The following is a 15,386-nucleotide window of genomic DNA, read 5'->3' on the forward strand; positions in this document are numbered from 1 at the left end:
CGGATGATCTCCACATGTGTATTTCCCACCGTAAAGCATGGAGGAGGAGGTGTTATGCTGTGGGGGTGCTTTGCTGGTGACACCGTCTGGGATTTATTTAGAATTCAAGGCACACTTAACCAGCATGGCTACCACAGCATTCTGCAGCGATACGCCATCCCATCTGGTTTGCGCTTAGTGGGACTATCATTTGTTTTTCAACAGGACAATGACCCAACACACCTCCAGGCTGTGTAAGGGCTATTTGACCAAGAAGGAGAGTGATGGAGTGCTGCATCAGATGACCTGGCCTCCACAATCACCCGACCTCAACACAGTTGAGATGGTTTGGGATGAGTCGGACGGCAGAGTGAAGGAAAAGCAGCCAACAAGTGCTCAGCATATGTGGGAACTCCTTCAAGACTGTTGGAAAAGCATTCCAGGTGAAGCTGGTTGAGAGAATGCCAAGAGTGTGCAAAGCTGTCATCAAGGCAAAGGGTGGCTACTTGAAGAATCTCAAATATAAAATATTTGTTTAACACTTTTTTGGTTACTACATGATTCCATATGTGGTATTTCATAGTTTTGATGTCTTCACTATTATTCTACAATGTAGAAAATAGTAAAAATAAAGAAAAACCCTTTAATGAGTAGGTGTGTCCAAACTTTTGACTGGTACTGTATATATATATATATATTTTTTTATACCTTTAACGTCAATTATCTAAAAACATTTTTGTTCATTTTCAAATACAATGTAGCTTAGACCCTATTGTACGTCATCTGAGGTTTTTGTGTTGTTCCCACCATCGGATGAGACACAGCATTCTCTAGAGTACAGGCAGATAAATGTACTAAAACAGGAATAAAATTGAAATTTCAACTTTCAAATGGTACCATAAAGATGTTGACTTGAATGGGAATATCAGTTGCTTTAATTTATACTGTCAATCCTCCGTAAGAAACCTATTGAAATCATAGAAATATAGTTAATGTAAATAATATATATATTATATTAAATATAGTTAAATACAATAGACATTCCTATTTAAGTTGACATTCAATGGTCGGTTGACCGGCGGCCATCATTGCGGTAGTGATTAGAAGTTAAAAATGTAATTCAATTGAAATGTAAATGATGTAGCAGCTAAAATGCGGTGGTCTGAAGGGATATGTCCATTCTATGAATTACATTTCTAATGATTGAAATGACACCCAGCCTGTATTCAGGAGAATGCTGACACCCAGCCTGTATTCAGGAGAATGCTGACACCCAGCCTGTATTCAGGAGAATGCTGACACCCAGCCTGTATTCAGGAGAATGCTGACACCCAGCCTGTATTCGGGAGAATGCTGACACCCAGCCTGTATTCGGGAGAATGCTGACACCCAGCCTGTATTCGGGAGAATGCTGACACCCAGCCTGTATTCGGGAGAATGCTGACACCCAGCCTGTATTCGGGAGAATGCTGACACCCAGCCTGTATTCGGGAGAATGCTGACACCCAGCCTGTATTCGGGAGAATGCTGACACCCAGCCTGTATTCGGGAGAATGCTGACACCCAGCCTGTATTCAGGGAGAATGCTGACACCCAGCCTGTATTCAGGAGAATGCTGACACCCAGCCTGTATTCAGGAGAATGCTGACACCCAGCCTGTATTCAGGAGAATGCTGACACCCAGCCTGTATTCAGGAGAATGCTGACACCCAGCCTGTATTCAGGAGAATGCTGACACCCAGCCTGTATTCAGGAGAACGCTGACACCCAGCCTGTATTCAGGAGAATGCTGACACCCAGCCTGTATTCAGGAGAATGCTGACACCCAGCCTGTATTCAGGAGAATGCTGACACCCAGCCTGTATTCAGGAGAATGCTGACACCCAGCCTGTATTCAGGAGAATGCTGACACCCAGCCTGTATTCAGGAGAATGCTGACACCCAGCCTGTATTCAGGAGAATGCTGACACCCAGCCTGTATTCAGGAGAATGCTGACACCCAGCCTGTATTCAGGAGAATGCTGACACCCAGCCTGTATTCAGGAGAAGGTAGGGTGGGTGGGTGGTAGGGTGGGTGGGAGGTAGCGTGGGTGGGTGGTAGGTAGGGTGGAAGGTGGGTGGGAGGTGGGTGGGAGGTAGGGTGGGGCGGGAGGTAGGGTGGGGAGGTAGGGTGGGTGGGAGGTAGGGTGGGAGGTAGGGTGGGCGGGAGGTAGGGTGGGTGGGAGGTAGGGTGGGAGGGAGGTAGGGTGGGAGGTAGGGTGGGTGGGAGGTAGGGTGGGTGGAAGGTAGGGTGGGAGGGAGGGTGGGTGGGAGGTAGGGTGGGTGGGAGGTAGGGTGGGAGGGAGGTGGGTGGGAGGTAGCGTGGGTGGGAGGTAGGGTGGGTGGAGGTAGGGTGGGTGGGAGGTAGGGTGGGAGGTAGGGTGGGTGGGAGGTAGGGTGGGTGGGAGGTAGGGTGGGTGGGAGGTAGGGTGGGAGGTAGGGTGGGTGGGAGGTAGGGTGGGAGGTAGGGTGGGTGGGAGGTAGGGTGGGTGGGAGGTAGGGTGGGTGGGAGGTAGGGTGGGAGGTAGGGTGGGTGGGAGGTAGGGTGGGAGATCCAAATGGGTCAACTTTGAGCACCCCTAGCTCCTCAAAAGGGATGCGGTCAAAAAGTGATTGAAATCAAAATGGAACGACCCAAAGACAACATTTCCAAACCCCCAAAGTTAACCCTGAGATTCAACCAAAGAAGCTGATTGTTATAAGATCACCTTTCTTCCTCCAGCGAGCGTTAGAGCCGGGCGGAGTGGAGGTCTGGGGTGGTGGAGAGGAAGGCAGGGCAGGAGGGGCTGGCATGGGGGGCCTCTGCTGTTGTTGTAGCTCAGGCCCAGACACTTCCAGTGGAGATTGGAGGTACTGAGAGAAGGAGCCAAAGGATCCCTCAGGGAGCTGGGGCTGGTCTGTGAGGCCTGGGGGCTGGGTGAGCTGGGTGGCTGACAACCCCCCACCACCAGGCTCCTGGAGGGAGAAAGCCCCAGGGAGCAGGGCCGAGTTGGGGTCCAGGCCCAGGAGAGATCCATCCTCTGGGGGATGGTAAGGGGAGGGAGCCAGGGCAGAGAGGGGGTCAGACCCAGCGGACCCAGGGACAAGGTGGGAGGGTTCGGACTCCATGGGCTCCTGCTGCTGTGGGGTCTCCTGGTCTGTACTGGAGGGGTCTGTAGCCATGGGAACAGCAGCATCAGGGTCAGCATCAGGGTCAGGCTTGACCTCTGCCTGCTCGCCAGCCTTGGCCTTGCCCCTGGCCACCTTGGCACAGGTGTGGAGGTGTTTGAGGAGGGCACGATAGGAACGTAGCTTGGACCGACAACTCTGACACCTGACAGAGAGAGAGAGAGAGAGAGAGAGAGAGAGAGAGGGGAATAATCTATGGATTGGGAACAAGATAATCATCAAACACCTGGCAGAGGAACTTCTGGAGAATGGGAGTATCTCCATGTACACACACAAACACAAATACCTACAGGAAGTATGTGTTGGGTTTGTGGTGCTGCCTCATATGCTCCATCAGGAGCAGCATGCTGGCGAAGGAGCCGTTGCAGCCGGTCGAGGAGCAGAGGAACACTTTCCCTGAGAGGAGGGAGAGCGACAGCGAGTACATTTCATTAGATATTAAACTGATTATGGCAGTAGGCAGAGTATGAAATAGTCATGTAATCACCTTCCTCTGCTTATCTTAAATCAGCGTGAGGTCAAAATCGACGTGAGCGTACGCTGATTAAAACACCTCGTTTTCTGAGCAATCTTTCAAATTATTAGGACGTGTAAACAGCTTAAAAATCGGTATTCCAGCAACGGAAGCACAAGCCTCCCTCTTATGTGCGAGTGAAGTGAGTTTGGGGAAAATAAAGTATGTATCTTATAAATAGTTCACATACAAATAGTTTTCACACCCACTTTTCAAGATGGCGGCAAGCACGTATTGTTTTGTCTGATCAGTGTTTGTAGCTGAAAACGCTTTTTTTCTCTTCATTTACCTTTGTTTCATCTGGCTGTGAACACATTGGACAATAGTGCAGTATTTTATTAAGGAGACATACAAAACAGTTCAGCTGAAACGTTTGAGGCCTACTTGGATATACCTGGGCACCCTACTCTGCTCTGGGGCATTATCTGATCAGACTACACCTGCCTCCTGTGATATACCTGGGCACCCTACTCTGCTCTGATTCCTCGCCAACCTGGATTTTAACTGAATTTTTCAAAAAATGGCGTCTACCACTTTCCGCCATACGGGGAAACTGACTTTTCCCAGACTATCAGCAACCACCTTCAGAGACGACGGTGAACGTTTCATCCCATGTAGGAGCTGCACCTAGTTTGCACAGTTCCGGGAATAATATTGACCAGACAAATTTCCATTGTGGAAACTGTCAGCTTATTGAGGAATATACACTACCGTTGAAAAGTTTGGGTTCACTTAGAAATGTCCTTGTTTTCGAAAGAAATGCAAAATGACCTTCTAGGCAGAGTTGCAAAGAAAAAACCATATCTCAGACTGCCCATCTTAAATCTTTTATTTTTATTGGCCAGTCTGAGATATGGTTTTTTCTTTGCAACTCTGCCTAGAAGGTCAGCATCCCGGAGTCGCCTCTTCACTGTTGACGTTGAGACTGGTGTTTTGCGGGTACTATTTAATGAAGCTGCCAGTTGAGGACCTGTGTTGCCACTCTTTGGGGGATTCCATCCTGCTGACCAACAGTTTCGCCCACCTCCTTCCAGAGATTTCTGCTCCTCCATCCTCTACCCTGTCTCCTGAGGGTCCTGCTCCTCCATCCTCTACCCATTCTCCTGAGGGTCCTGCTCAGGGGGTCTCTACCACAGGCCTGTACCACCCTGGCTCCCTCACACATCAGGCCTCGAGGGTGTCTGAGGCTCCAGCAACTCCCCCCCACCCACCTGCTCAGAGGTCTATTGATGTGGGTCCTCTCTCCCTCATCTCAAGGAGGCTCAGAAAATGCCAGACGTCCACGACCACTCACCTCTCGTAAGCCATCATCATTGGTAGTTCCATGGTGAGGCACATCTTGGTTCGTGGAGCAAAAACCCTGTGCTACACTGGGGCTACGGTGGAGGATATCACAGGATTTCTTCCATCCTACATCAGCAGACAAGGGCTGCTGCTGTCGTAGTGCACGTGGGATCAAATGATATCAAAAAGGATCAATCAGAGCTAATGAAACAGGATTTTATTGAGCTGATCAACACCCTAAAAGGCTCTGAAAAACAGCCGATTATCTCTGGTCCCGTGCCGTCGCTGGTTCACGGCAGCTAAAGGTTCAACAGGCTCTTAGCTCTTCATATCTGGCTTAACGACTACTGCCGCTCTGTTGGCATAACTTTTATTGACAATTTAGACACTTTTTGGAAAACAAAAGACGCTCTACAGGGATGATTGACTCCACCCAAACCATCTGGGAACCTGGACCCCCTCTTCATATTTCAAGGCTGCGTTAAGATATTGACTCAGAGACAGACCAAGCCTCGCTCAGGTAATACCTCCCATCCTCTCTAAGCGTTATCGTCATACTGTGTCTATACTGCCAGGGCTGTCGTCTATACTGCCAGGGGTGTTGTCAGTTGTAATCTTGTACCCATTCATTTGAACTCCACTCTTAGATCTGCTATTGTTAGCTCAAAACAGGAACCCACTGTGGTCTGCTCACCCAGTGCTTTTAGTTCAAATGTGAATTCCATAAACTTTGAATACCCCCTCAGTTTTCAAATCACGTAGTGTGCTTGGACTACTGCACCATAGCAACCAAAACCCATGTAAGTCAGTTTATAACATCCCATCATTGGTTACTCTGAGAGTTCCTCATATTGCCATTGGCTGCAGCCTCAGACCCTGTGGTGCCAACCTTGGAAAAGTAATTCCAATTTCTTCTCCTTCCTCTATTACCAATAGGGACCAAATGGTGCAGTTCAATGCAATCTTATAGCCATACCAACTATATCAACCATCAGACAGGGCCTGCAACCACCTATTGAACATAGCTTGTTTGAGTTTGCATGTGACTTAAAAAAATCGTAAAGGTCTTGGGTTGATGCATCTGAACATTAGGAGCTTATTTCCTAAACTGGATTACATCAAGATCTGGGCTATGCAGACGAATCCGGATATTCTGGTATTGACTGAAACTTGGATCTCTGAGGACATTCTGGACTCTCTTAATATTGAGGGTTATCATGTGTTCAGAGCTGACAGAAAAGGGTAGAGGTGGTGGACTGGCCACTTTTATAAAAAATCATTTATCTTGCCAAAAAATGTGAGCTACTATTCTTTAAGGCTTTGTCTGGGGGAAAAATGTATTCAGAACTGTTACAGGGGTATACCGTCCTCCCTCAGCTAACCTCGAGGAGTTAAGTAGTTTGATGTCTTCTTTTACTAAATCAGAAGTTATTATCCTGGGTGACCTCAATTATGAAATGGGAAATGCAGGTTTCAGACAATCTAAAAAGACATGTGTACTGATCTAAACCTAACCCAGCTGGTGAGATCCTTTAAAGTCCTCTCGGATTGATCTTATCTTATCGAAATACACCAGAGAAATATGTTTCTACTGGTGTCTTCGCCCAAGACATTTGTGACCATTGCCCAGTTGTTTGTGTAAGAAATGTCAGGCCATTGTGACGTTTGGGGTTAAGTCTGAATTTCTTGAAGTACATAAAGGTGTACCACAGGGGTCGATTTTGGGACCTGTTCTCTTCACTATTTATATAAACACCATCGGTCAATCTGTAAAAAAAAATGTTTAACTTCATCTATATGCGGATGATACTATTATGTATGCTGTTGATCTGGCTGTGCCAAAACTACAGTCAGATTTTATAGCTACAGTGCCTTCGGAAAGTATTCAGACCCCTTCCCCTTTGTTACGTTACAGCCTTATTCTAAAATGGATTAAATAGTTTTTTCCCCCCTTATCAATCTTCACACAATACCACATAATGACAAAGCAAAAACAGGTTTTTATACATTTTTGCAAATGTATTAAAAATAAAAATTTGAAATATCACATCTACATAAGTATTCAGAATCTTTAGTCAGTACTTTGTTGAAGCACCGTTGGCAGCGATTACAGCCTCAAGTTGTCTTGGGTATGATGCTACAAGCTTGGCACACCTGTATTTGGGGAGTTTCTCCTATACTTCTCTGCAGATCCTCTCAAGCTCTGTCAGGTTGGATGGGGAGCGTCACTGCACAGCTATTTTCAGGTCTCTCCAGAGATGTTCGACCGGGTTCAAGTCCAGGCTCTGGCTGGGCCACTCAAGGACATTCAGAGACTTGTCCCAAAGCCACTCCTGCATTGTCTTGGCTGTGTGCTTAGGGTCATTGTCCTGTTGGAAGGTGAACCTTCGCCCCAGTCGGAGGTCCTGAGCGCTCTGGAGCAGGTTTTCATCAAGGATCTCTTTGTACTTTGCTCCATTAATCTTTCCCTCGATCCTGACTAGTCTCCCAGTCCCTGCCTCTGAAAAACATCTCCACAGTATGATGCTGCCACCCCCATGCTTCACCGTAAGGATGGTGCCAGGTTTCCTCCAGACGTGACGCTTGGCATTCAGGCCAAAGAGTTCAATCTGGGTTTCATCAGACCAGAGAATCTTGTTCTCATGGTCTGAGAGTCCTTTAGGTGCCTTTTGGCAAACTTCAAGCAGGCTGTCATGTGCATTTTACTGAGGAGTGGCTTCCGTCTACCATAAAGGCCTGATTGGTGGAGTGCTGCAGAGATGTTTGTCCTTCTGGAAGGTTCTCCCATCTCCACAGAGGAACTCTGGAGCTCTGTCAGAGTGACCATCAGGTTCTTGGTCCTCTGTAGCTCAGCTGGTAGAGCACGGCGCTTGTAAGCCAGGGTAGTGGGTTCGATCCCCGGGACCACCCATACACCAAAAAAAAATGTATGCGCACATGACTGTAAGTCGCTTTGGATAAAAGCGTCTGCTAAATGGCATATTACTACTATTACTTCTCTGACCAAGGCCCTTCTCCCCCGATTGCTCAGTTTGGCCGGGCGGCCAGCTCTAGGAAGAGTCTTGGTGGTTACAAACTTCTTCCATGTATTATTTAACTTGGCAAGTCAGTTAAGAACTAATTCTTATTTACAATGACGGCCTACCAAATATGATGGAGGCCACTCTGTTCTTGGGGACCTCATTTGGGCTCCTGAGTGGCGCAGCGGTCTAAGGCACTGCATCTCAGTGCTTGAGGCGTCACTACAGATCCCCTGGTTCAATTCCAGGCTGTATCACAATCCGGCCGTGATTGGGAGTCCCACAGGGCGGCGCACAATTGGCCCAACGTCGTCCGGGTTTGGCCGGGGTAGGCCGTCATTGTAAATAAAACTTTTTTTAAATAAAGGTTAAATAAAATAAAATAAAAAATTTGGAAAAGAGACGTAGGTCTCAAGATCTCTTCCCTGTCAAAATAAATGTTCAATAAAAAAAAAATAATAATAAAAACGTTATATGTCCAAACTCAGAATCAAACAGGCTTCGCAAAAATAACATGGTCACTGTGATAGAACATTATTCATTTTCATAGGCTTTTTTTTCTGCATTAATTTAAGCCTCACCAGGTAGCCTGATTTCAGATGTGTCCATGTAAACAGGATTATTAGGGAAATCGTGCATCTTGCAAAGCATGTAAACTTTTTAAACAAACTATTATATTAAAAGCTGCAATATGTTACTTTTTGGGCGACCCAACGAAATTAACATAGAAATGTGTGTTCTAGATCTGTCATTCTAACTGAAAGGAAGTCTAGGAAGCGGTAGATCTGTTCTATCTGATCTATTTCTATGCTTCCCGTTCAAGTTTTGTTTTTGCGTCTTTTACTTTAGGTTTTGTACACCAGCTTCAAACAGATGAAAATACAATATTGTTGGTTATTGAAAATATATTTCACAGCGGTTTAGATGGTACAATGATTCTACACACTATACTTGGTTGTTCTGTCACATTAACTGAAATTAGGCTAACTATTAGAATTTCAGCAACCAGGAAACGGCGGAGCGATTTCTGCATAGTGCAGCTTTAATCTGACTTATAATAGTAACTGTGATCCTCTTTACACACGCAGCAGTTTTATAATATGGGGCGACGGATCTCACAAGACCTTCCCCGATTCCTAGTTTCCACTCCTCTTCCACTCCCTTCTTCCACTCCCTAAAAAAAACATGTCTCCTCCAGGATCCAATAAAAACGTGTCTCCTCCAGGATCCAGGAGGTGTTTTGTAAGACACAGGTGTGTTGTACTCTATGAGCTTACCTGGGAGGGACTGAGTGGGAATGTGATTCTGATGGTCCTTGATGTGTCTGGCCAGGCTGTCTGGGTCCGTGTAGACTCGTTGGCAGCCATATAATGTGCAGGTTAATCTCTGACCTATGGAGAGAGGAAACACACAACACAAGTCATCCTGTAGCTACTAGTCTCAGAAATCCCAGACCTAGGAACATTGTTAATGTAGGAGGCAACCAGTCCACCTATGGATACTATGTAGCTACAGGAGTGAGACAATCTGTTGCCACCTGCTCATATAGTGTGGTAGCCCAATAATGGACTGAAGGAGTCTTAACGTTACTCCTTACAGTCCAAGGACCTTGTTCTGTCGAGGCGAACTGGCTCTGAAAGCCAAAACAGCCAAATACTCCCATCTAAAACGTGAATCGATTCTCAATTAAGGTACGGCTCTAGAAACACAAAGCCCTCTACTTTCATACCACATCAAAATAATTTCACAAAACGCTAAATACACACTTACTGTATACTGTTTTAACACAGTTGCAGCCGATAATATTGTTCAGCGACAATTAGGCCTGGCTCGCAGTCGGCGTTCCAATTCATCCCAAAGTTGTTCGATGGGGTTGAGGTCAGGGCTCTGTGCAGGCCAGTCAAGTTTTTCCACACCGATCTCGACAAACCATTTCTATATGGACCTCAGTTTGTGCACGAGGGCATTGTCATGCTGAAACAGGAAATGGCCTTCCCCAAACTGTTGCCACAAAGTTGGAAGCACAGAATCGTCTAGAATGTCATTGTATGCTGTAGCATTCAGATTCCCCTTCACTGGAACTAAGGGGCCTAGCCCGAACCATGAACAACAGCCCCAGACCATTATTCCTCCTTGCACCAAACTTTACAGTTGGCACAATGCATTTGGGCAGGTAGCGTTCTACTGGCATCCACCAAACCAAGATTAGTCCGTCGGACTGCCAGATGGTGAAGCGTGATTCATCACTCCAGAGAACGTGTTTCCACTGCTCAAGAGACCAATGGCGGCGAGCTTTAAACCACTCCAGCCGACGCTTGGCATTGCACATGGTGATCTTAGGCTTGTGTGCGGCTGCTTGGCCATGGAAACCCATTTCATGAAGCTCCCGACTAAAAGTTATTGTGCTGAAGTTGCTTCCAGAAGCAGTTTGGAACTCGGTAGTGAGTGTTGCAACCAAGGACAGACAATGTTTACGCGCTACGGGCTACAGCACTCGGCGGTCCCGTTCTGTGAGCTTGTGTGGCCTACCACTTCGCGGCTGAGCCGTTGTTGCTCCTAGACGTTTCCACTTCACAATAACAGCACTTTAGGGCTGTCCCTGTCAATAAAGATCTTAGTCGACCTAAAGTCGTCTGTTCTTTCGACCAATCAATTGGTTGACATTTTTAAACGTGTATTTTTCCATAGACACACCCTATCCGTTTTAATACAATCAACTATATACATTGAGCTTGTCTGATGCTTTAAGCTTACTGTTTGATAAAATAAGACACAAATGACTCAAGAGGGAGCCAGAGATCTAGATAACCAACCATTCTCCTCCCTCTCCTGCTGGCTTTCGCAGATTCTGCCGTTACTCTCCTGAAGTTGCCGATAAAATCAAAATTGTATCCAAATCTAAATGAAAATGATACAAACCTAAAAAGTAACTTTGATTGCCATTGCCAACTATATGTAAAAATTGCCTACATAAAGCCAACAAACACAAACATCGCAGTCTGCAGGTAGAAATGATCCTGATAAAAATAAATATCCTATAAATCACATTGGCTATGCATGGCCTGTCTGCAACGAACAAGAAACATTGTATCAACTATTAACTTGGGTCTGGCCCAGCGAATTTGCAACATTGTATAAAATATTCTGGGTCCTCAGAGTTTCCTGTGCCAGTGAGCTCGGGACAGACACATCCTATTTGCGCAAGGTATAAGCAGTGCTTGACTTGGGCAGGAGCTCACCGTAGCGGAGTACCGGCACCTCAAATGTTCTACTGCTTGAGCTCCTGTTCCTCTTATAGAATATCAGCTCAACAGTATTGTGGAGCTCCTGCACCTAAATATAAACAGTACCAGCACCCAAAATGAGAACCGGAACCTATTTCAGTCCAAGTCAAGCACTGATAAGAAGTAATCAGGTAGGCCTATTTTATGACGTTTCCACTGGATCAGAGCATGACATTTTTTCCTTTCACGCTGAGTGGTTATTGAACGAGAGCTGGGAAGATTTTTCAAATACATTGAGGAACTATTGTAATTCTCAATGGATGTAGAAACAGACTTTGTTTGCTTGCTGTTTGAGGTGAAGAAAACATTACTTTGAGAAGCTCCACAGCTCATTAGTGGTGGTGCGTTAAGCCAATCATAAATACTATCAGATCCCCAAATGGGCACATTTATATGCCTACATTTGGGCACAGGCCAGGTAGCCTATAGGACGACTTCTATGAATAATCAGGCCAGGTAGCCTATAGGCCGACTTCTATGAATAATCAGGCCAGGTAGCCTATAGGCCGACTTCTAAGCGTAATCAGGTGCGTGTCCTTACTCAACATTCACAGGAGCGCTCCAAACAAAAGACATTGACTAAATTGACAAAACTCGTAGATGGAATGAAATAAACCAAAACTTGTTTCTCACAAGTGTAGCATAGGTTGTGCACTCTGCAAACAATGTGTCCACTCCGACAATGAGAAAGGTAAAACTGTAATAATTATAATAATAATAATAATAATAATATTGATGCATTAACAGAAATTACCGTAACCAAAGTAACAAACATCGTAGATTACAAATTATAGGAATTAATGGTAAATGTACTACTGGTGATATACACTACCAGTCAAAAGTTTGACCTGCTGGCAGCAAATAATTCTACAGCAGGATGAATCTAGCTTTGGGACACAACATCGGGAGTGTGTGTATGGGTTAGACTCCCTGAATTGTGAATCGTTCTGGTGGCCGGCGACGGAAAATAACCCTACCACAATATAGCCGGCTACACCAAATCAAACGTTTCCTGTCAACAAAGGCATATGTCTAATCGGAACTCTTCTTACCAGATGTAAAGTGAAACGTTTTTTTTTGGGTGTAGCCGGCTATATTGTGGCAGGGTTATTTTCCGTTGCCACCCACCAGAACGATTCACAACTCCGGGAGTCCAACCAATACACAGACTCCCGGCTCTGCTGACAAGTGTTTTGCTCCGCTCATACAGGAGTAATAAAGGTATATTGTTATAATTATTTTATATTTTTAATTTGGGGGGGAGGGGGGGGGTCAATTTTTTAAAATAATGTTACATTTTAATAATTTTTAAAATGTTGATTTATCAGGGGATGGTGCTGCACCCTCAGCCCCCATACTTTCCACGGCTATGGCCACAACTAGACATTTACATTTACGTCATTTAGCAGACGCTCTTATCCAGAGCGACTTTCTGGAGCAATTAGGGTTAAGTGCCTTGCTCAAGGGCACATCGACAGATTTTTCACCTAGTTGGCTCGGGGATTAGAACCAGCGACCTTTCGGTTACTGCCACAACGCTCTTAACCACTAAGCTACCTGCCACCCCCCAGGGCTCCTTTCAAATGTATCATGAAATAATCTAATTTGTATGCCTAGCATTCAACAAATGTAGAAAATGGTAAACATTGCTTAAGTCTTAGTCGCAAATGACAGCTCCAATATCTCCCCTATTGCGAAGGACATGTGAACGAGAGGCTTGTATATCCATGACTCTTTACAGTTCGCCGGTAGGGGAGATGTACTCTGGACAACAAATTAACGAAACGAGTCAAACGATTCGTTCTTTTGACTGAACGACTCAAAAAGATCCGAGTCAGTAAAAATAGCCTAACTTCCCATGACTAGCGCCGGAGCTCCGTTATCAATCGTCCCATCACTAATGAGTACAGTTAGCTATTAGTAAAAACGGTGTTGTTGTTGCATAAAACCTTGTGTTGTGTTGCTTGTAGGCTGCGGTAGTGGTGCTGAGGCCATCCCCGTAGACATGGTGGTGTTGGTGGGGGAAGAGCGGTCAACTGGCGGTATGGGAGAAGTCGACAGCAGTCTCACTAGTTCAGACTACCTAAAACAAATGAATCCACGCTGTCATATCAATGTAACGGACATGTAGTTAGCTAGGCATGCTAGGTTAGTTAGCTATATTCATTCCTTGGCCAGCTATCCATTCAGAACAGTCGCAGACACTTTTCGGTAGCTAGCGTATTAGATAAACAGAACAAAAAAAATTTTCGCTAAGGAAATGATTAGCTAGCTATGTAAGCAGACAAATAACTCTTACCATAGCACATTTGTAATTAGGATTATCAATTTAAATCGTTGACCATTTAGCGAGCAAGAGAGGAAAACGTTAAGATAGGTTTCTTTACCAGCTTCTCGTCAGCAACATACAAAAAAGTACTTCCGGGTCACGGAATTGCGGAACCCGTTCAAAACAAAATTCTTACTTTGAGGGGAAAAAACATTGTAACGGACATGTAGTTAGCTAGGCATGCTAGGTTAGTGTCATTGACCTATATTTATTCATGATATATGAAAAATGGTCTAAACATTAATAATGATCCATATTTGTTAATATTTAAGTGACATTTGCATTGGACTCCACTTTCATTGCGACACATTGAGACACAGGAAATAGTGTATGGCGCTATAGAGCCCCACAGTCGAGGTGTCATAACACCCAAAAACCTAGCGGTCAAACAGGGAAATGGTTCCAATCGTTTTTCCACCATTCATTTTTTCCATAGGGGATGAATGGTGGAAAAACGATCGGAACCATTTCCCTGTTTGACCGCTAGGTTTTATGGGTATTATGACTCGTACTGTGGTACTCTATATCTGCAAAACTTGCTATTTAAGGGATGCAAAATGTGCAGGGACGCTGCTTGGGGTGTAAATTATTTTACTTCGACACATACTTTAGGAAATTGTGTACAGTGCAACACGTATGTCCAATATGAAAACGTACGGAACATGCAATATGAACAGGCAAAAAAAACTATGGGTTTTAAATGTGTTTTCTAAAGTTGATTATTATAATTATAATGATATTATTATTAATATTGTTATTACTAATATTATTAATAGTAGCGTTATAAATAATGTTTTGTTATTTGTCATACTGTTGTTACCATAATAACTATCTAGTAATAATAATAATACTATTGTTATTACTATTATTATTAATAGTAGCATTATAAATTCGGAGAGTACGACCCTGCCTTACACAGGAAGCGGCACAGGTCCTAATCCAGGCACTTGTCATCTCCCGTCTGGACTACTGCAACTCGCTGTTGGCTGGCCTCCCTGCCTGTGCCATTAAACCCCTACAACTCATCCAGAATGCCGCAGCCCGTCTGGTGTTCAACCTTCCCAAGTTCTCTCACGTCACCCCCCTCCTCCGCACACTCCACTGGCTTCCAGTTGAAGCTCGCATCCGCTACAAGACCATGGTGCTTGCCTATGGAGCAGTGAGGGGAACGGCACCTCTGTACCTTCAGGCTCTGATCAGTCCCTACACCCAAACGAGGGCATTGCGCTCATCCACCTCTGGCCTGCTGGCCCCCCTACCTCTGCGGAAGCATAGTTCCCGCTCAGCCCAGTCAAAACTGTTCGCTGCTCTGGCACCCCAATGGTGGAACAAGCTCCCTCACGACGCCAGGACAGCGGAGTCACTCACCACCTTCCGGAGACATTTGAAACCCCACCTCTTTAAGGAATACCTGGGATAGGATAAAGGAATCCTTCTGCTAAATGACTAAAATGTAAATGTAAATGTAAATAATGTTTTGTTATTTGTATTACTGTTGTTACCATAATAACTATCTAGTAATAATTACTTTTAATGCTGTTAACAATATTGTCAATGCTATAATATTATTTGTGCTATTAAGGCTATAACTATTTTCCTTTTTGATTTTGTTAAACAAAATTCTAAGTCTGCTAACATTTCCTAATAAAATGTAACGAATTTAACAATCTTCATTGCGGGACTTTTATTTTGAAGGGAAGCACGCGGTACCGCGCGGTGAAACACCGCTTCCCATTCATTTTCAATGGAAGGAAAGCGGTGAGAAGCGG

The 15,386-nt window shown here is 45.0% G+C and overlaps 1 protein-coding gene across 8 annotated transcripts in view; it reads right to left on the reverse strand.

Moving 5' to 3' along the window:
* The window catches only part of znf414 (zinc finger protein 414), a 28,518-nt gene extending 14,788 nt beyond the window's left edge, over positions 1-13,730 (reverse strand). For 3 of the 8 annotated variants that reach the window (XR_006003076.2, XR_006003075.2, XM_041895471.2), the window contains exons 1-5: positions 13,588-13,704; positions 13,238-13,367; positions 9,282-9,395; positions 3,477-3,582; positions 2,727-3,331 (exon numbers count right to left, since the gene is read on the reverse strand). Coding sequence is in view for 6 of the 8 variants with exons in the window: in XM_041895471.2 (XP_041751405.2) it covers positions 2,727-3,331; positions 3,477-3,582; positions 9,282-9,395; positions 13,238-13,367; positions 13,588-13,590 (958 nt within the window). In the remaining 2 variants the exon portion in view is untranslated. Of the gene's footprint in view, positions 1-2,726; positions 3,332-3,476; positions 3,583-9,281; positions 9,396-13,237; positions 13,372-13,587 lie in introns of all 8 variants that reach the window. The other 5 variants (XM_041895473.2, XM_041895475.2, XM_041895469.2 and 2 more) reach the window with 5 other exon arrangements.
* Positions 13,731-15,386: the final 1,656 nt, after the last annotated feature.

This window comes from Coregonus clupeaformis, unplaced genomic scaffold (genome assembly GCF_020615455.1).
Source record: "Coregonus clupeaformis isolate EN_2021a unplaced genomic scaffold, ASM2061545v1 scaf0393, whole genome shotgun sequence".
Taxonomy (NCBI): Eukaryota; Metazoa; Chordata; class Actinopteri; order Salmoniformes; family Salmonidae; genus Coregonus; species Coregonus clupeaformis.